The 18101-nt window shown below is 46.2% G+C and overlaps 1 protein-coding gene across 5 annotated transcripts in view; it reads right to left on the reverse strand.

Moving 5' to 3' along the window:
* FH (fumarate hydratase) overlaps positions 1-18101 on the reverse strand; it is a 162986-nt gene that overhangs the window by 52778 nt on the left and 92107 nt on the right. For all 5 annotated transcript variants that reach the window (XM_069769437.1, XM_069769434.1, XM_069769435.1 and 2 more), the window contains one exon: positions 9070-9273. In XM_069769437.1, the coding sequence (XP_069625538.1) occupies positions 9070-9273 (204 nt within the window). The remainder of the gene's footprint in view (positions 1-9069; positions 9274-18101) is intronic.

Consider the following 18101-nt stretch of genomic DNA (forward strand, 5'->3'; position numbering starts at 1 on the left):
GATTGAGAACATAGTTGTTGATCATTAATAAAAATAATCCTCTAAAATACAACGTGCCTAATAATTCTGCACACAGTGTATAGCATCTACCTTTCTTTTTGCTGTCACATCTAGCTTTGTCCCTAGATGCTCTCCTTTGGCTGGACAACCTTTGACTGAAGTCATGCCTATATGAAGGACCCACTAGGCTAGGGAATCTTTTCTTTTCTGTCCCCTGCCCTCTCCAAGAGTTCACCCAATAGTGGACCAAACAGATGTCCTCCTTCACAAGGGATACTGCATAATTTAGACCTGGCCTGAACATCCCCCGGCCAGCACTTTAGCCATAGGGCTCTGTGTGCAGCATTGGAAAGGGACGCAGTTCTTGCTGCTAGCCTAACAGTCTGCTGAAGTGTCCGATAGAAAGGCTGCCGCCCCCTGAATCATCCGGAGGGAAGACAGGATACTATCTCTCAAAGCTTTCTCCTTAAGCTGTTCCTCCAACCGGTCTAACCAGATCATTAACGACCTAGCAGTGCAAGTAGCCACCACTGCTTGTCTAAGGGACCATGCTGATGTTTCCTAGGCGCCCTTCAGTAAAACCTCCTGTCCTACGGGTATTTCAAACTTCCCATGTCCTCAAATGGCAGTGAAGCCTTCCCGGAAGCCTTAGCAATTGCTGTGTTCAGCTTTGGGACCTTATCCCATGAGTACGAGGCTGATTCCTCAAATGGGTACATCCTTTTAAAGCCCGGAGGCAGATACCTTTTTCTTTCAGGCTTCTTCCATTCATGGACAGTCAGTGCCCGGATTTTATCATTAAGTGTGAAGGACCTGCGAACCTTCTGATCCAGACCCCTGAACATCACGTCATGCATCTTTTCCGGCCGGGGCTCTACATTACCCATTGTGTTATTAACTGCTTTCACTAGCCGGTCCACTTGCTCAAGTGGAAGGCAGGAACGGCCTGACCGGGCCTCTGACGATGAGGAGGATGAAGGGGATGAATCGGAAATGATCTCTCCAGAGTCACTCTCAGACCTTGACGCCGGAGAGCTGGGTCTTCTTTCTTTAACCCCTTAATCCCATATGATGTACTATCCCGATGAGGTGACCTGGGACTTAATTCCCAGTGACGGGAATATGCGATGCGGTCATATGCGATCGGCCGCGCTCATGGGGGGATCGCGGCCGATTGCGGCCGGGTGTCAGCTGACTATCGCAGCTGACATCCGGCACTATGTGCCAGGAGCGGTCACGGACCGCTCCCGGCACATTAACCCCCGGCACACCGCGATCAAACATGATCGCGGTGTGCCGGCGGTACAGGGAAGCATCGCGCAGGGAGGGGGCTCCCTGCGGGCTTCCCTGAGACGATCGGTACAAGGTGATGTGCTCACCTTGTACCGAGCGTCTTCTCCCTGCAGACCCCGGATCCAAAATGGCCACGGGGCTGCATCCGGGTCCTGCAGGGAGTACTTCCGGGTCGCCTGCAGGTGCTGGTAAGCCTGCAGCGATGTCAGTGAGATGGCCAATCTTACAGAGTGCTGTGCAAACTGTAAGATTGGCGATCTGTGATGTCCCCCACTGGGACAAAGTAAAAAAAAAATTTCCACATGTGTAAAAAAACAACAAAAAATTACTAAATAAATTAAAAAAAAAATATTATTCCCATAAATACATTTCTTTATCTAAAAAAAACAAAAAAACAAACAATAAAAGTACACATATTTAGTATCGCCGCGTCCGTAACGACCCGACCTATTAAAGAGTCCCACTATTTAACCCCTTCAGTGAACACCGTAAGGGAAAAAAAAAAAACGAGCCAAAAAACGCTTTGTTATCATACCGTCGAATAAAAAGTGGAATAACACGCGATCAAAAAGACGGATATAAATAACCATGATACCGCTGAAAACGTCATCTTGTCCCGCAAAAAACGAGCCGCCACAAAGCATAATAAGCAAAAAAATGAAAGTTATAGTCCTGAGAATAAAGCGATGCCAAAATAATTATTTTTTCTATAAAATAGCTTTTATCGTATAAAAGCGCCAAAACATAAAAAAAGATATAAATGAGGTATCGCTGTAATCGTACGGACCCGAAGAATAAAACTGCTTCATCCACTTTACCAAACGCGGAACGGTATAAACGCCTCCCCCAAAAGAAATTCATGAATAGCTGGTCTTTGGTCATTCTGCCTCACAAAAATCGGAATAAAAAGTGATCAAAAACTGTCACGTGTCCAAAAATGTTACCAATAAAAACGTCAACTCGTCCCGCAAAAAACAAGACCTCACAAGACTCTGTGGACCAAAATATGGAAAAATTATAGGTCTCAAAATGTGGAGACGCAAAAACTTTTTTGCTATAAAAAAAAGCGTATTTTAGTGTGTGACGGCTGCCAATCATAAAAATCCGATATAAAAAACGCTATAAAAGTAAATCAAACCCCCCTTCATCACCCCTTTAGTTAGGGAAAAATAATAAAATTAAAAAAATTTATTTATTTCCACTTTCCCATCAGGGCTAGGGTTAGGGTTAGGGTTAGAGCTAGGGTTAGGGCTAGGGTTGGGGCTAGGGTTAGGGCTAAGGTTGGGGCTGGGGCTAGGGTTAGGGTTGGGGCTAGGGTTGGGGTTAGGGTTGGAGCTAGGGTTAGGGTTGGGGCTAGGGTTAGGGTTGGAGCTAAAGTTAGGGTTAGGGTTGGGGCTAAAGTTAGGGTTTGGATTATATTTACGGTTGGGATTAGGGTTGGGATTAGAATTAGGGGTGTGTCAGGGTTAGGGGTGTGGTTAGGGTTACCGTTGGGATTAGGGTTAGGGGTGTGTTAGGGTTAGGGTTTCAGGTAGAATTGGGGAGTTTCCACTGTTCAGGCACATCAGGGGCTCTCCAAACGCGACATGGCGTCCGATCTCAATTCCAGCCAATTCTGCGTTGAAAAAGTAAAACAGTGCTCCAATTTATCCTGTTACCCTTGTGAAAATAAAAAACTGGGGACTAAAAAATCATTTTTGTGAAAAAAAAAAGAATTTTTATTTTCACGGCTCTGCGTTATAAACTGTAGTGAAACACTTGGGGGCTCAAAGCTCTCAAAACACATCTAGATAAGTTCCTTAGGGGGTCTACTTTCCAAAATGGTGTCACTTGTGGGTGGTTTCAATGTTTAGGCACATCAGGGGCTCTCCAAATGCAACATGGCGTCCCATCTCAATTCCAGTCAATTTTGCATTGAAAAGTCAAATGGCGCTCCTTCCCTTCCGAGCTCTACTATGCGCCCAAACAATGGTTTACACCCACATATGGGGTATCAGCGTACTCAGGACAAATTGCACAACAACTTTTGTGGTCTAATTTCTTCTCTTGCCCTTGGGAAAATAAAAAATTGGGGGCAAAAAGATCATTTTTGTGAAAAAATATGATTTTTTATTTTTACGGCTCTGCATTATAAACTTCTATGAAGCACTTGGTGGGTCAAACTTTTGGGGTCCATTTTCTCCTGTTACCCTTGGTAAAATAAAACAAATTGGAGCTGAAATAAATTTTGTGTGAAAAAAAGTTAAATGTTCATTTTTATTTAAACATTCCAAAAATTCCTATAAAACACCTGAAGGGTTAATAAACTTCTTGAATGTGGTTTTGAGCACCTTGAGGGGTGCAGTTTTTAGAATGGTGTCACACTTGGGTATTTTCTATCATATAGACCCCTCAAATGACTTCAAATGGGATGTGGTCCCTAAAAAAAAATGCAAAAATGAGAAATTGCTGGTCAACTTTTAACCCTTATAACTCCCTAACAAAAAAAAAATTTTGGTTCCAAAATTGTGCTGATGTAAAGTAGACATGTGGGAAATGTTACTTATTAAGTATTTTGCATGACATATCTCTGTGATTTAAGGGTATAAAAATTCAAAGTTGGAAAATTGCGAAATTTTAAAAATTTTCGCCAATTTTCCATTTTTTTCACAAATAAACACAAGTTATATCGAATAAATTTTACCACTAACATGAAGTACAATACGTCACGAGAAAACAATGTCAGAATCGCCAAGATCTGTCTAAGCTTTTCAGAGTTATAACCTCATAAAGGGACAGTGGTCAGAATTGTAAAAATTGGCCCGGTCATTAACATGCAAACCACCCTCGGGGCTTAAGGGGTTAAGGAGCAATTCTTGGGAAATCTTACTGAACACCTGACCTCTGCTCTAACCATTTCCTTCAATGTGGAGGTAAAGCTCAGAGACTCCTCCGTCCCCATCTGCTGGATGCAAGGCTGGCATAAAATTGTTTCACATAGTGGTCAGGTAAAAGGAGGTACACTCCTTCCCCTAATAAAACATGGAAAGACAAGTTGAGAGCTACATCACCAAGTGAACTTTCACGAAGATCACTTACCAGTGACGTGTAACTGAATGGTACCGTAATCTTCGGGGGGGCCTCTCAGCCAAAGAGATATCCTTATGGGCTGGAGACATGTCCAGTCTGCTCTTCCGACCACCTGTTGTGACACTATGCGATTATTGCTGGCTGACTTTCATATGTGGCTTCTCCATCTGCATCTGCTGCTCATGGTGACTCCATATTGGAATATGGACTTAGAAGCACCTGGCACCCAGAATGGACTCCTTAAATAGCTCCGGCCACTCCCCCTTTGGTATCACCCCTTTCGGTTGGGGCCAGCAGGCTCTTCCAGTGGACTGCCCAGTTCTAATATGCAGGCCGCTGGGCGCCTCCCCCAAGGTGGATCCCCCAAGGCGGCAACCCCACATGCAGCCTCTGACCTCGGCTCCAAGCAGTGGCCATTGGCTCCAAGCAGTGGCCATCGGGTCCGGCGCACCACCCATCGCTCTGCAACGCGCCTCCCCCTGAATCATAGACGCAACAGTCATGTTTACCGGCGAGCCTGACACATCATCGGTGCACGACTGGCCACGTCAGCAAGGTCCGCCTCCGATATCCAATGCACATGCCCGACCGCGGCGACACCAGGTCACGCCGCTGTCATGTCACGAAGGCTCCGCCCCCAGCCACGTCACCGTGGACGCATTATCTGGCGCGCCAGATGCCGCACACATGCCCCAACACGCCGTACAGCCACCGGAACCACCAGCCTCCCAGCCACCAGGGAGAACACCACCACAGGCCAGGCACAGCCCCAGGAGATGGACACCCCCGCTGCATATACTCACCTGCACCAGCAACGCTGGACCACAACAAGCACGCACTCCTCCCCATAGGCTGCTTATTTTGCAGTTGCCTACACCTGCAGTCCCCCTGCAGTGCGGAGCATCCAGCACACCGCCAAGCTGAGGCAAGGGACCCCCGCTGCCTGAGTCGACCTGCTGGGCCTGGGTACAACTTCAATCTTCTACCTACTTCAAAAAGATATGTCTGAAGAGGTCCCCGTCAGGGACAGGAAACCAACTAATGTGGGAGAGAGGTGCCGCCCTTTTTATGTCTGAAGGTTTCCTGTCCCTGAAGGGCGGATCCCCTCTCTCTCGTGGTGCTGTTATGGGAGACCGAATAAAACAGTTTTTTTTAAGTTTATGTTCTATCCATCCCTTTAAAGCAAGACAGTTGATGTTAAATTGGCTTTTAGCTGCTGGGGTCACACTGCAATTATTAGGAAATGGTCCAGATACTGGACAATCAATATTCCTTGTTCCCTCAAGAAAGCCATAACCTCTCCCACCAACTTGGTAATGCTGAATGTTTTCTCCCTCTTTCAATGCAAATCTTAACTAACGCAGACTGTGAGGATGAATAGGCACATGATAGTATACTTCTTTGAGATCTAGCATACACATTAGCAGGTTTTCCTTGATCATTGGAATTATAGATCTCATTGATTCCATTTTGAACTTTTGTAGGATACCCATCTGTTAAGAGACTTTAGATTTATTATTGTACAATAGTTGTTTATTTATTTTTTTATTTGAAAATACTAGGCTAGAATAGTATCTCCAAAACCATTCTGTTTCTGGCACTGGAATTACTGCCCCTGAATCCACCAACCTCTTTGCGTCCGTCAGTAGTCTTCTTGAGACCTTTGGGGACTGATTAGTTGTTAAGTGGAATCTGCACAAACTGTATTTTGTATCCTTCCCCTGTTTTTGAAGTATCCATGGGTTTTTAGATACTTCTGTCCAGGCACTGAGAAAGCATTGGAGTCTTGCCCCCATTTTCTTTGCATCATTGTCTACCCAAGCTATATGCTGAACTGGGAAAGGTATTTCTACCTTTGCCTCCCTTTGGGTAGCTCCATCTACCCGTTTTCCCTTTACCTGTATATTCTGTTATTTTATGGGAATGAGGACTCCGAAAGGACAAAACTTTTTTGGTATTTCTTCTTCAAAACCTTTCTTCTCATCTGAGACTCTTTCCAGAAAGTTGTCTAGTACTGGACCAAATAATTGAAGGCTGGAACCGGGAATAGGGCACAATTTGACTAACCCAGACCAGATTTTTAGCCACATCGCTAACCTAGCAGTGTTGGAGAGTTCCTTGCGGCAAACCTAATTGACTCGATTGATGCATCAGCCATAAATCCTATTGCCATTTTTAGTAATGGAACATATTCAAGGATCTCATCCTTGGATGTCTTTTGCCTTAGATGAACTCCTCTATCCATATATTCATGGATCATGCTACAGAGTGGTGGCTTAAAGGGAACCTGTCACCCCGTTTTTTGAGATTGAGATATAAATACTGTTAAATAGGGCCTGTGCTGTGCGTTACTATGGTGTATGTAGTGTACCCTGATTCCCCATGTATGCCGAGAAATACATTACCAAAGTCGGCGTTTTCGCCTGTCAATCAGGCTGGTCTGGTCAGGTGGGCGTGTTCACAGCGTTCTTTTCTTCCCCAGGTTTCCGTTGGTGGCGTAGTGGTGTGCGCATGTCCAAGGTCCGGATTCCCTGTGCCCACGTGAAGACACAGCGCGCGATCTGCGCTGTCATTCCTTTCATCGGTGCGGGCGGCCATCTTCCTGGGGCCGCGCGTACGCAGATGTAGTGCTCTGCTGCACGGGGCTTCAGGAAAATGGCCGCGGGATGCCGCGTGTGCGCAGAAGAGATCGCGGCGGCCATTTTCCCAAAGCCGAGTTTGCATCTCGGCTTTGGGAAAATGGCCGCCGCGATCTCTTCTGCGCACGCGCGGCATCCCGCGGCCATTTTCCTGAAGCCCCGTGCAGCAGAGCACTACATCTGCGCACGCGCGGCCCCAGGAAGATGGCCGCCCGCACCGATGAAAGGAATGACAGCGCAGATCGCGCGCTGTGTCTTCACGTGGGCACAGGGAATCCGGACCTTGGACATGCGCACACCACTACGCCACCAACGGAAACCTGGGGAAGAAAAGAACGCTGTGAACACGCCCACCTGACCAGACCAGCCTGATTGACAGGCGAAAACGCCGACTTTGGTAATGTATTTCTCGGCATACATGGGGAATCAGGGTACACTACATACACCATAGTAATGCACAGCACAGGCCCTATTTAACAGTATTTATATCTCAATCTCAAAAAACGGGGTGACAGGTTCCCTTTAATTATTGCTGCAGATGCTTCCCACATTTTTTTTTTAGAAAACCATCTGCCTTTCTGTCCATAGTGCCCTTCAAGTATGATGAGTGATCAAATGGGATAGCTACCCTGACTATGGGGATATCAATTTTAGGAATCTCTTCCTATAATTTTATATTTTCAGGCTCAAAAAGCTAGACGTGATTTAAAACTTCTTAATAATTAGTCTCTTTTCCACGTCTTCCCACTAAAGGATCATAGCCCATATATGTTAACTGGAAATACTCTGCTCATACGGCTCATACGGTTCATCCTCTGAACATTTCATCCTGTATTAAGGAGGGCTGGAGAAGATCCTCAACCTTCATCGTATTTGTCACTGCTGATAAGGAGCGTCAGTGTCTTCCCAAGGGAAAAGGTATTTCTTTTTCTCCTCTGGGGGGATTGAGATAAATACATCCCTTTTCCTCCTGTTCAGGGTCGGCGTAACCTGACAACTCTTCCTCCTCTGAACTGGATTCCATTTTGCAACGTGGCCTTTTGTTTTCCTCGGAGCCATCCAGGAGGATTGCGGGGAAACTAACTCTGTGACGGAATTCAGAACCTCATCTCTTATTATGCTGGATCACACACTGGGAACTAAAGGCCTGTGCGTCATCACCTAAGTATCCCAAAAGCGCCCTTGCATTCAGTCTTCAGGGAGCACTGGAGCAGAGTGCAGGAAAGGGGCAATGTGAACCGGGAGTCTCCCGACAGGGAAGCAGTTCACCCCAGCAGCAACATCTCAACTGGACAGGCTGAGGGACCCCTTGATAAGCTGGGTGTCTGTTTCCAGACTCACGGCAGGGAAGAGATGCAAGGACCTCATCCTCCTGCGCCTGGCATAAGGAGCTCCCTCTCGACTGGAAAATGTAAGTACACCTCTGCGTCTGTCCCGGATAGTGACAGGAAAAAACACTGAAGGTTTGACCCTTTAACCTCTTATGTGCTCCTGTCCCTATCAAGGATATGAAGGACAACCTCCTGATGTCAGGAGGGACATCCTGGAAAAGCACAGTCAGCTGCCCAATGAAGAAAAGAGCATGTAAACAAACTGAAAACAGCAAATATATGAATTTCCAGAAGAACAAAAGGTAGAAACTAAACAAAATTGTAAACAGGTGTGTTCCACTGCAACACAGCACAGATTAGCTTGAAATGATTTGGTGATTTTGGGGTTGGACAACCTCTAAGTATTACAACATATAATGAAGTTAGCAATCACCTATGAAACTTACACAACAATTTTTCTTCGTAGGAGCACAAAAAGTTAAGAGACGGGGCTTTCAGAAGACCGCTAGCTGCCACGGCAACCCAACAGCAGCCAGCAAGTGGGGAAATGAATTTGTCCACTAGCTAGATTGCAACAACTAAATGCTGCATTCAGTGGCATTTAAGTGTTTAAAACAGAAGAGACTGGTCCTGGCTAAAAAACACAACTGGCACCTGCTGTATGTGGTGCAGACTAAGCTCCCATCTTGTACATTTATTGCATCAAAGGAACCTACAAGAAAAAAAGATAGTATTACCTGGCATAATGCTGCTTCCAGGTTCATTTTCTGGCAAAATTAATTCTCCAAGACCAGATCGTGGGCCTGATCCAAGAAATCGAATGTCATTGGCAATCTTCATTAGGCTACAAGCCACAGTGTTTAAAGCGCCACTCAATTCAACCAGTGCGTCATGGGCAGCAAGAGCTTCAAATTTGTTTGGAGCAGTGATAAATGGTAGTCCTGTGGGAATATTCAGATAAAACATAACATTTTTTAGCATAATATTTGCAGGAGACTTAAGACGGCAAGAAATGCACTCTTAAGTACTATCAAAACTAAATAATATTCCTATATTCCAAGTCATAACTTTTTTTCTGTTAATATACAAGTGCACAAATACGCTATGATCAATATGCAAAGTTACCGTAATCTGCGGCCTATAAGATGCGCTCCAAATTTTTGGGAGGAAATTAGGATTGTTGTGTACTCACCGTAAAATCCTTTTCTCCGAGCCACTCATTGGGGGACACAGAACCGTGGGTGTATGCTGCTGCCACTAGGAGGCTGACACTAAGTAAATACAAAAAAGATTAGCTCCTCCTCTGCAGAATACACCGCCCACTGGCTCCGGATAATACCAGTTCGTAGCCAAGCAGTAGGAGATTAACAAGATTTAACCGTAGTAACAACATGTCAAAAGACTAAAACACTCATCATAGGCAACAAGCCAAAAACAAGGGTGGGTGCTGTGTCCCCCAATGAGTGGCTCTGAGAAAAGGATTTTACAGTGAGTACACAAAAATCCCTATTTCTCCATCGCCACACTGGGGGATACAGGACCGTGGGACGTCCAAAAGCAGTCCCTGGGTGGGGAATAACAACCCAACAGTGTAAACTTAAGGCACCTGCTGTCTACAGGTGCGCAACCACTGCCTGCAGAGTACGCCTGCCCAGGCTTGCATCTGAGAATGCCTGAGTATGGACATTGCAATGCTTTGAAAAGGTATGCAGGCTAGACCAGGTTGCAGCTTTGCAAACTTGCTCTGCAAACGCTTGATTCCGAATGGCCCAGGAAGCACCCACCGACCGAGTGGAGTGTGCCCTGAGGCCCGCAGGGATAGGCTTGCCTCTGATGCGGTAAGCCTTTTGAATGGTCGACCGAATCCATCTGGCAATTGTCGACTTAGAAGCGGCCAGACCCTTCCGATGTCCCGCCGGGAGCACGAACAGAGCATCCGTCTGACGAAAGGATGCCATCCTGGACACGTACTTCCTGAGAGCTCTGACAAGATCCAAGGCGTGAAGAGCCTTCTCCATGCGGTGTGTTGGAGTAGGGCAAACTGACGGAAGTACGATATCTTCATTGAGGTTGAAGAAAGACACCACCTTCGGGAGGAAAGTAGGGGACGGTCTGAGGACCACCTTGCCTCGGTGGAAGGTAAGGAACAGCGTCCGAAAGGAAAGAGCAGCCAATTCCGAGACTCGTCTGATCGAGGTAAAAGCGACGAGGAAGGTCACTTTCCATGAAAGAAGAGATCGAGGGATGTCCTGCAACAGCTCGAAGGGAGATTCCTGCAGGACACCTAGGACGAGATTAAGGTCTCAAGCCTCTAGAGGCGCTCTGTAGGGAGGTGTTGTGAATTCTGTTGTCGGGCTCCCTCCTGTGGTCATGAATGGTACTTCGGCTGGTTCTGTCCATGGACTTCCTCTGGTGGGTGTTTCTGAGTTTCACAGGTGACTAGGTTAATTCGTTAGCTGCTGCTCTATTTAACTCCACTTAGAGCTTTGCTCTATGCCACCTGTCAATGTTCCAGTATTGGTCTAGTTCACTCCTGGATCGTTCTTGTGACCTGTCTTCCCATCAGAAGCTAAGTTCCAGCTTGCATTTCTTTGGTTTTCTATTTTTCTGTCCAGCTTGCTATTTAATTTGTTGTCTTGCTTGCTGGAAGCTCTGGGACGCAGAGGGAGCGCCTCCGCACCGTGAGTCGGTGCCGAGGGTCTTTTTGCGCCCTCTGCGTGGTCTTTTTGTAGGTTTTTGTGCTGACCGCAAAGTAATCTTTCCTATCCTCGGTCTGTTCAGTAAGTCGGGCCTCACTTTGCTAAATCTATTTCATCTCTGTGTTTGTATTTTCATCTTTACTCACAGTCATTATATGTGGGGGGCTGCCTTTTCCTTTGGGGAATTTCTCTGAGGCAAGGTAGGCTTTATTTTTCTATCTTCAGGGCTAGCTAGTTTCTTAGGCTGTGCCGAGTTGCATAGGGAGCGTTAGGCGCAATCCACGGCTATTTCTAGTGTGTTTGATAGGTTTAGGGATTGCGGTCAGCAGAGTTCCCACGTCCCAGAGCTCGTCCTTATTATCAGTAACTATCAGGTCATTCCGTGTGCTCTAAACCACCAGGTCCATTATTGTCCTGACCACCAGGTCATAACAGGGAGGCACCACGTGATAGACTTCCTGAAAAAAAGTTCTGACCTGTGGCTTGGAGGCGATTTTCCGTTGAAAAAGGACTGACAAGGCCGAGACCTGCCCTTTAAGGGAACGCGGTGAAAGCCACAAATCCAGACCGGATTGGAGGAAATCCAAAATGGTAGGGATGTTGAAAAACCATCAGAGGGCGACCTCTGTTTCTGCACCAATCGAAGAAGATCCTCCAGATCCGATGGTAGATGCGCGATGACACCGGCTTTCGAGGATTGATCAAGATGGAGACTACCTCGCGGGAGAAACCCACTTGAGTCAGAACCCAGGATTCAACAGCCATGCCGTCAAACACAGGGCCCCTGAGTTCTGGTGGTAAATCGGGCCCTGAGAAAGGACGATCTGGTAGGCGCCAAGGAACGTCTGCGAGGAGCTGGATAAGCTCTGCATACCACGCCCTGCGAGGCCAATCCGGGGCGATGATAATCACTGGGACACCCTCTGCCTTGATCTTCCTGATTACTCTGGGAAGCAGGGGCAGGGGGGGAAACAGGTAAGGGAGGCGAAACTGACTCCAAGGAAGGACTAGCACGTCCGCCCCGTTTGCTTTGGGGTACCGGGCCCGGGCTACAATTTGAGGTACCTTGGCATTGAACCCGGAAGCCATCAAGTCTACGTCCGGAGTACCCCAACGATGGCAAATCTGTTGGAATATGTCCTGATGGAGAGACCACTCTCCTGAGACGAGACCTTGCAGGCTGAGGAAATCGGAGGACCTATTCTCCACTCCTCGAATGTGAACTGCCAAAATGACCGAGAGGTTGTTTTCGGCCCAGCGAAGGTTGTGCTCTACCTCGCGCATTGCAGCTCTGCTGCGGGTTCCCCCTTGATGGTTTATATAAGCCACAGCCGTGGCATTGTCCGACTGTATACGGATGGGGCAGCCTGCTAGGAGATGATGGAACCGCTTTAGGGATAGCCAAATCGCACGTATCTCCAGGATATTGATGGGAAGGCAAGACTCGTGATGAGTCCAAGTTCCCTGCGCAGTGTGATAACGAAAAACCGTACCCAAGCCTAGGAGGCTGGTGTCGGTAGTGACTACCAGCCAATGGACTGGGAGGAAAGACCTCCCTTGGAGGAGAGAGGATTGGAGCATCTACCATTCGAGTGACTGCTTGACCTGAGGAGAGAGAGGATATAGTCGGTCGAGGGAAAAGGGACTCCCGTCCAATGCGTCCAGCAGAGCATGCTGTAGGGGCAGAGGTGCAGTTGCGCAAATGGAATTGCCTCTATTGCGGCCACCATCTTCCCGAGAATCCTCATGCCGAAACGGATGGAACATGGGGACGGCTGAAGAAGCTTCCAGACCCCCTGTTGATGAGCCAGGACCTTGTCTCGAGGAAGAAGCACCAACCCTTGGGAGGTGTCCAGGGTCATGCCCAGAAAGGAGATTCGTTGAGCTGGAACAGGAGATTACTTTTTTAGGTTGATCAACCAGCCCAACCGAGAAAGAGTATCCAAGGAAATGCGGACGCACTACTCACAGGCTCAGAAAGATGGGCCTTTGACCAGTAAGTCGTCTAGGTAAGGAAGCACGACTAGGGGGTGGATCAGAGTGCAGGGGGGTGGATCGGAGCACGGGGGGTGGGATTGGAGCACGGGGGGAGCGGACAAGAGCACGGGGGGAGCGGACAAGAGCACGGAGGGAGCGGACAAGAGCACGGAGGGAGCGGAGCACAGGACGGAGGGGAGACGGAGCAGTGTACCGGACAGATCGGTGGCTTGGTGGGGCGATCGGTGGGGTGGGGTGGGGCAGACCAGTGTTTCCAGCCATGGCCGATGTTATTGCAGCATCGGCCATGGCTGGATTGTAATATTTCACCAGTTATAATAGGTGAAATATTACAAATCGCTCTGATTTGCAGTTTCACTTTCAACAGCCAATCAGAGCGATCGTAGCCACGGGGGGGGGGGGGGGGGGGAAGGGGGGGGGGGTGGCGGCTGTACTACCACTCCCCCTGTCCCTGCAGATTGGGTGAAATTGGAGTTAACCCTTTCACCGGATCTGCAGGGACGCGATCCTTCCATGACGCCACATAGGCGTCATGGGTCGGATTGGCACCGACTTTCATGACGCCTACGTGGCGTCAAAGGTCGAGAAGGGGTTAAAGAGAATGTGAAGACTGAAGTGCACAACAATTCCGCTGCTCTCTTTTTAAAACTTTATTGTACCGATTGTAATGCTTACAACAATACGAGATATGGACAACTTTATATACACATCAACATTGCCATTCCAACATGAGAAAAGAACAATTGTGGACATATATATATATATATATATATATATAAACAAAAACACGTACTGGTAGTAATGTTAATAATGTGCAAATTATGAAAAAAGTGGAAACAAAATTTTCAAAACATCTCGATTCATGCAGTATTAAGTATGAGTGCCAAACACAGAAATCCCTTCAGTTATAGACTTGTTCATAAAGAAAAAGACCTATGCTATGCATAAAAGGTGCACACCTCAATATAGGAAAAACATACAAAATACCATTATTGACCACAAAAAGCACACGGTGAACAAAAACATTTAAAAGTCAAAAAATTACAATACAACAACCATGGTACAAGTAAAGTCCATATGACTATAGATATAAGATATAAGATACAATCCAAAAGCCCTATAATGGTGCCTTATTTAACACCATTATAGGGCTTATACCTTGTTGAGTCTTTTTGTATATTATTGTCTACCAATTTTGGGGATGCCCAACTTCAGACATAGATTTTCATATTGTGTTCATTTATTGAGCTGTATATTCCTACACAATTTGATTGTGATTCACAGCATTGGGGACAATCTTCTCATTTGATACATATACTGGGGCTTGAGTCATTGTTATTTATACATTGCATATATTCCTTCTGGATTGTATCTTATATATATCTATAGTCATACGGACTTTACTGGTACCAGGGTTGTTGTATTGTCATTTTTTGACTTTTAAATGTTTTTATTCACTGTGTGCTTTTTGTGGTCAATAAAGATATTTTGTATATTTTTCCTATATTGAGGTGTGCGCCTTTTACGCATAGGTCTTTTTCTTTACACACATTGATATATTTTTCTATGCATGTCGCAGCACCCTCTTTTCTATACTTCTCATAGAATTTTGTGTAGTGCACCCTACCTTCTAGCCATACTTCAGTTATAGACTTGACATACAATCATTGAGGTTATTAACCCCTTTCTGACATCGGACGTACTATCCCGTCCATGTGGGGTGGGCCCCTATGACCATGGACAGGGTAGTACGTCCAGCGCGATCGGCGGCGCTCACGGGGGGAGCGCCGCCGATCGCGGCCGGGTGTCAGCTGCCTATCGCAGCTGACATCCGGCACTATGTGCCAGGAGCGGTCACGGACCGCCCCCGGCACATTAACCCCTGGCACACCGCGATCAAAGATGATCGCGATGTGCCGGCGGTGCAGGGAAGCACCGCGCAGGGAGGGGGCTCCCTGCGGGCTTCCCTGAGCCCCCCGCAGCAACGCGATGGTCTTACCTCCCTCCCTCCCTGCTCGAGCCCCGGATCCAAGATGGCCGCGGATCCGGGTCCTGCAGGGAGGGAGGTGGCTTCACAGAGCCTGCTCAGAGCAGGCACTGTGAAGGCTGCAGCGCTGCAAGTCAGATCAGTGATCTGACAGAGTGCTGTGCAAACTGTCAGATCACTGATCTGTGATGTCCCCCCCTGGGACAAAGTAAAAAAGTAAAAAAAAAAAATTTCAAATGTGTAAAAAAAATAAAAAAAAATATTCCAAAATAATGAAAAAAAAAAAAATATATTATTCCCATAAATACATTTCTTTATCTAAATAAAAAAAAAACAAACAATAAAAGTACACATATTTAGTATCGCCGCGTCCGTAACGGCCCGACCTATAAAACTGGCCCACTAGTTAACCCCTTCAGTAAACACCGTAAGAAAAAAAAAAAAAAAACAAGGCAAAAAACAACGCTTTATTATCATACCGCCGAACAAAAAGTGGAATAACACGCGATCAAAAAGACAGATATAAATAACCATGGTACCGCTGAAAACGTCATCTTGTCCCGCAAAAAACGAGCCACCATACAGCATCATCAGCAAAAAAATAAAAAAGTTATAGTCCTGAGAATAAAGCGATGCCAAAATAATTATTTTTTCTATAAAATAGTTTTTATCGTATAAAAGCGCCAAAACATAAAAAAATGATATAAATGAGGTGTCGCTGTAATCGTACTGACCCGAAGAATAAAACTGCTTTATCAATTTTACCAAACGCGGAACGGTATAAACGCCTCCCCCAAAAGAAATTCATGAATAGCTGGTTTTTGGTCATTCTGCCTCACAAAAATCGGAATAAAAAGCGATCAAAAAATGTCACGTGCCCGAAAATGTTACCAATAAAAACGTCAACTCGTCCCGCAAAAAACAAGACCTCACATGACTCTGTGGACCAAAATATAGAAAAATTATAGCTCTCAAAATGTGGTAACGCAAAAAAATATTTTTTGCAATAAAAAGCGTCTTTCAGTGTGTGACGGCTGCCAATCATAAAAATCCGCTAAAAACCCCGCTATAAAAGTAAATCAAACCCCCCTTCATCACCCCCTTAGTTAGGGAAAAATTAAAAAAATGTATTTATTTCCATTTTCCCATTAGGGCTAGGGTTAGAGTTAGGGCTAGGGCTAGGGTTAGGGCTAGGGTTAGGGCTAGGGTTAGGGTTAGGGCTAGGGTTAGGGTTAGGGCTAGGGTTAGGATTAGGGTTAGGGCTAGGGTTAGGGCTAGGGCTACAGATTGGGTTGGGGCTAAAGTTACAGTTAGGGTTTAGATTACATTTATGGTTGGGAATAGGGTTGGGATTAGGGTTAGGGGTGTGTCTGGGTTAGAGGTGTGGTTAGGGTTACTGTTGGGATTAGGGTTAGGGGTGTGTTTGGATTAGGGTTTCAGTTATAATTGTGGGGTTTCCACTGTTTAGGCACATCAGGGGCTCTCCAAACACGACATGGCGTCCGATCTCAATTCCAGCCAATTCTGCGTTGAAAAAGTAAAACAGTGCTTCTTCCCTTCCGAGCTCTCCCGTGTGCCCAAACAGGGGTTTACCCCAACATATGGGGTATCAGCGTACTCAGGACAAATAGGACAACAACTTTTGGGGTCCAATTTCTCCTGTTACCCTTGGGAAAATACAAAACTTGGGGCTAAAACATATTTTTTGTGGGGAAAAAAAAGATTTTTTATTTTCACGGCTCTGCGTTATAAACTGTAGTGAAACACTTGGGGGTTCAAAGTTCTCACAACACATCTAGATTAGTTCCCTGGGGGGGTCTAGTTTCCAATATGGGGTCACTTGTGGGGGGTTTCTACTGTTTAGGTACATTAGGGGTTCTGCAAACGCAATGTGACGTCTGCAGACCATTCCATCTAAGTCTGCAGTCCAAATGGCGCTCCTTCCCTTCCGAGCTCTGCCATGCGCTCAAACGGTGGTTTCCCCCAACATACGGGGTATCAGCGTACTCAGGACAAATTGGACAACAACTTTTGGGGTCGAATTTCTCTTCTTACCCTCGGGAAAATACAAAACTGGGGGCTAAAAAATAATTTTGGGGGGAAAGATTTTTTTTTTAAAATTTTCACGGCTCTGCGTTACAAACTGTAGTGAAACACTTGGGGGTTCAAAGCTATCACAACACATCTAGATGAGTTCCTTAGGGGGTCTAGTTTCCAAAATGGTGTCACTTGTGGGAGGTTTCTACTGTTTAGGTACATTAGGGGCTCTGCAAATGCAATGTGACACCTGCAGACCATTCCATCTAAGTCTGCATTCAAATGGCACTCCTTCCCTTCTGAGCCCTCCCATGTGCCCAAACAGTGGTTCCCCCCACATATGGTGTATCATCGCACTCAGGACAAATTGGGCAACAAATTTTGGGGTCCAATTTCTCCTGTTACCCTCAGGAAAATATAAAACTGGGGGCTAAAAAATAATATTTGTGAGAAAAAATTTTTGTTTTATTTTTACGGCTCTGCATTATAAACTTCTGTGAAGCCCTTGGTGGGTCAAAGCACTCAGCACACATCTAGATAAGTTCCTAAGGGGGTCTACTTTCCAAAATGGTGTCACTTGTGGGGGGTTTCTACTGTTTAGGTACATTAGGGGCTCTGCAAACGCAATGTGACACCTGCAGACCATTCCATCTAAGTCTGCATTCAAATGGCACTCCTTCCCTTCTGAGCCCTCCCATGTGCCCAAACAGTGGTTCCCCCCACATATGGTGTATCATCGCACTCAGGACAAATTGGGCAACAAATTTTGGGGTCCAATTTCTCCTGTTACCCTCAGGAAAATACAAAACTGGGGGCTAAAAAAATAATTTTTGTGGGAAAAAAATTTTGTTTTATTTTTACGGCTCTGCATTATAAACTTCTGTGAAGCACTTGGTGGGTCAAAGTGCTCACCACACCTCTAGATAAGTTCCTTAGGGGGTCTACTTTCCAAAATGGTGTCACTTGTGGGGGGTTTCAATGTTTAGGCACATCAGTGGCTCTTCAAACGCAACATGGCGTCCCATCTCAATTCCTGTCAATTTTGCAT

The sequence above is a fragment of the Ranitomeya imitator genome, chromosome 5 (assembly GCF_032444005.1).
Source record: "Ranitomeya imitator isolate aRanImi1 chromosome 5, aRanImi1.pri, whole genome shotgun sequence".
Taxonomy (NCBI): Eukaryota; Metazoa; Chordata; class Amphibia; order Anura; family Dendrobatidae; genus Ranitomeya; species Ranitomeya imitator.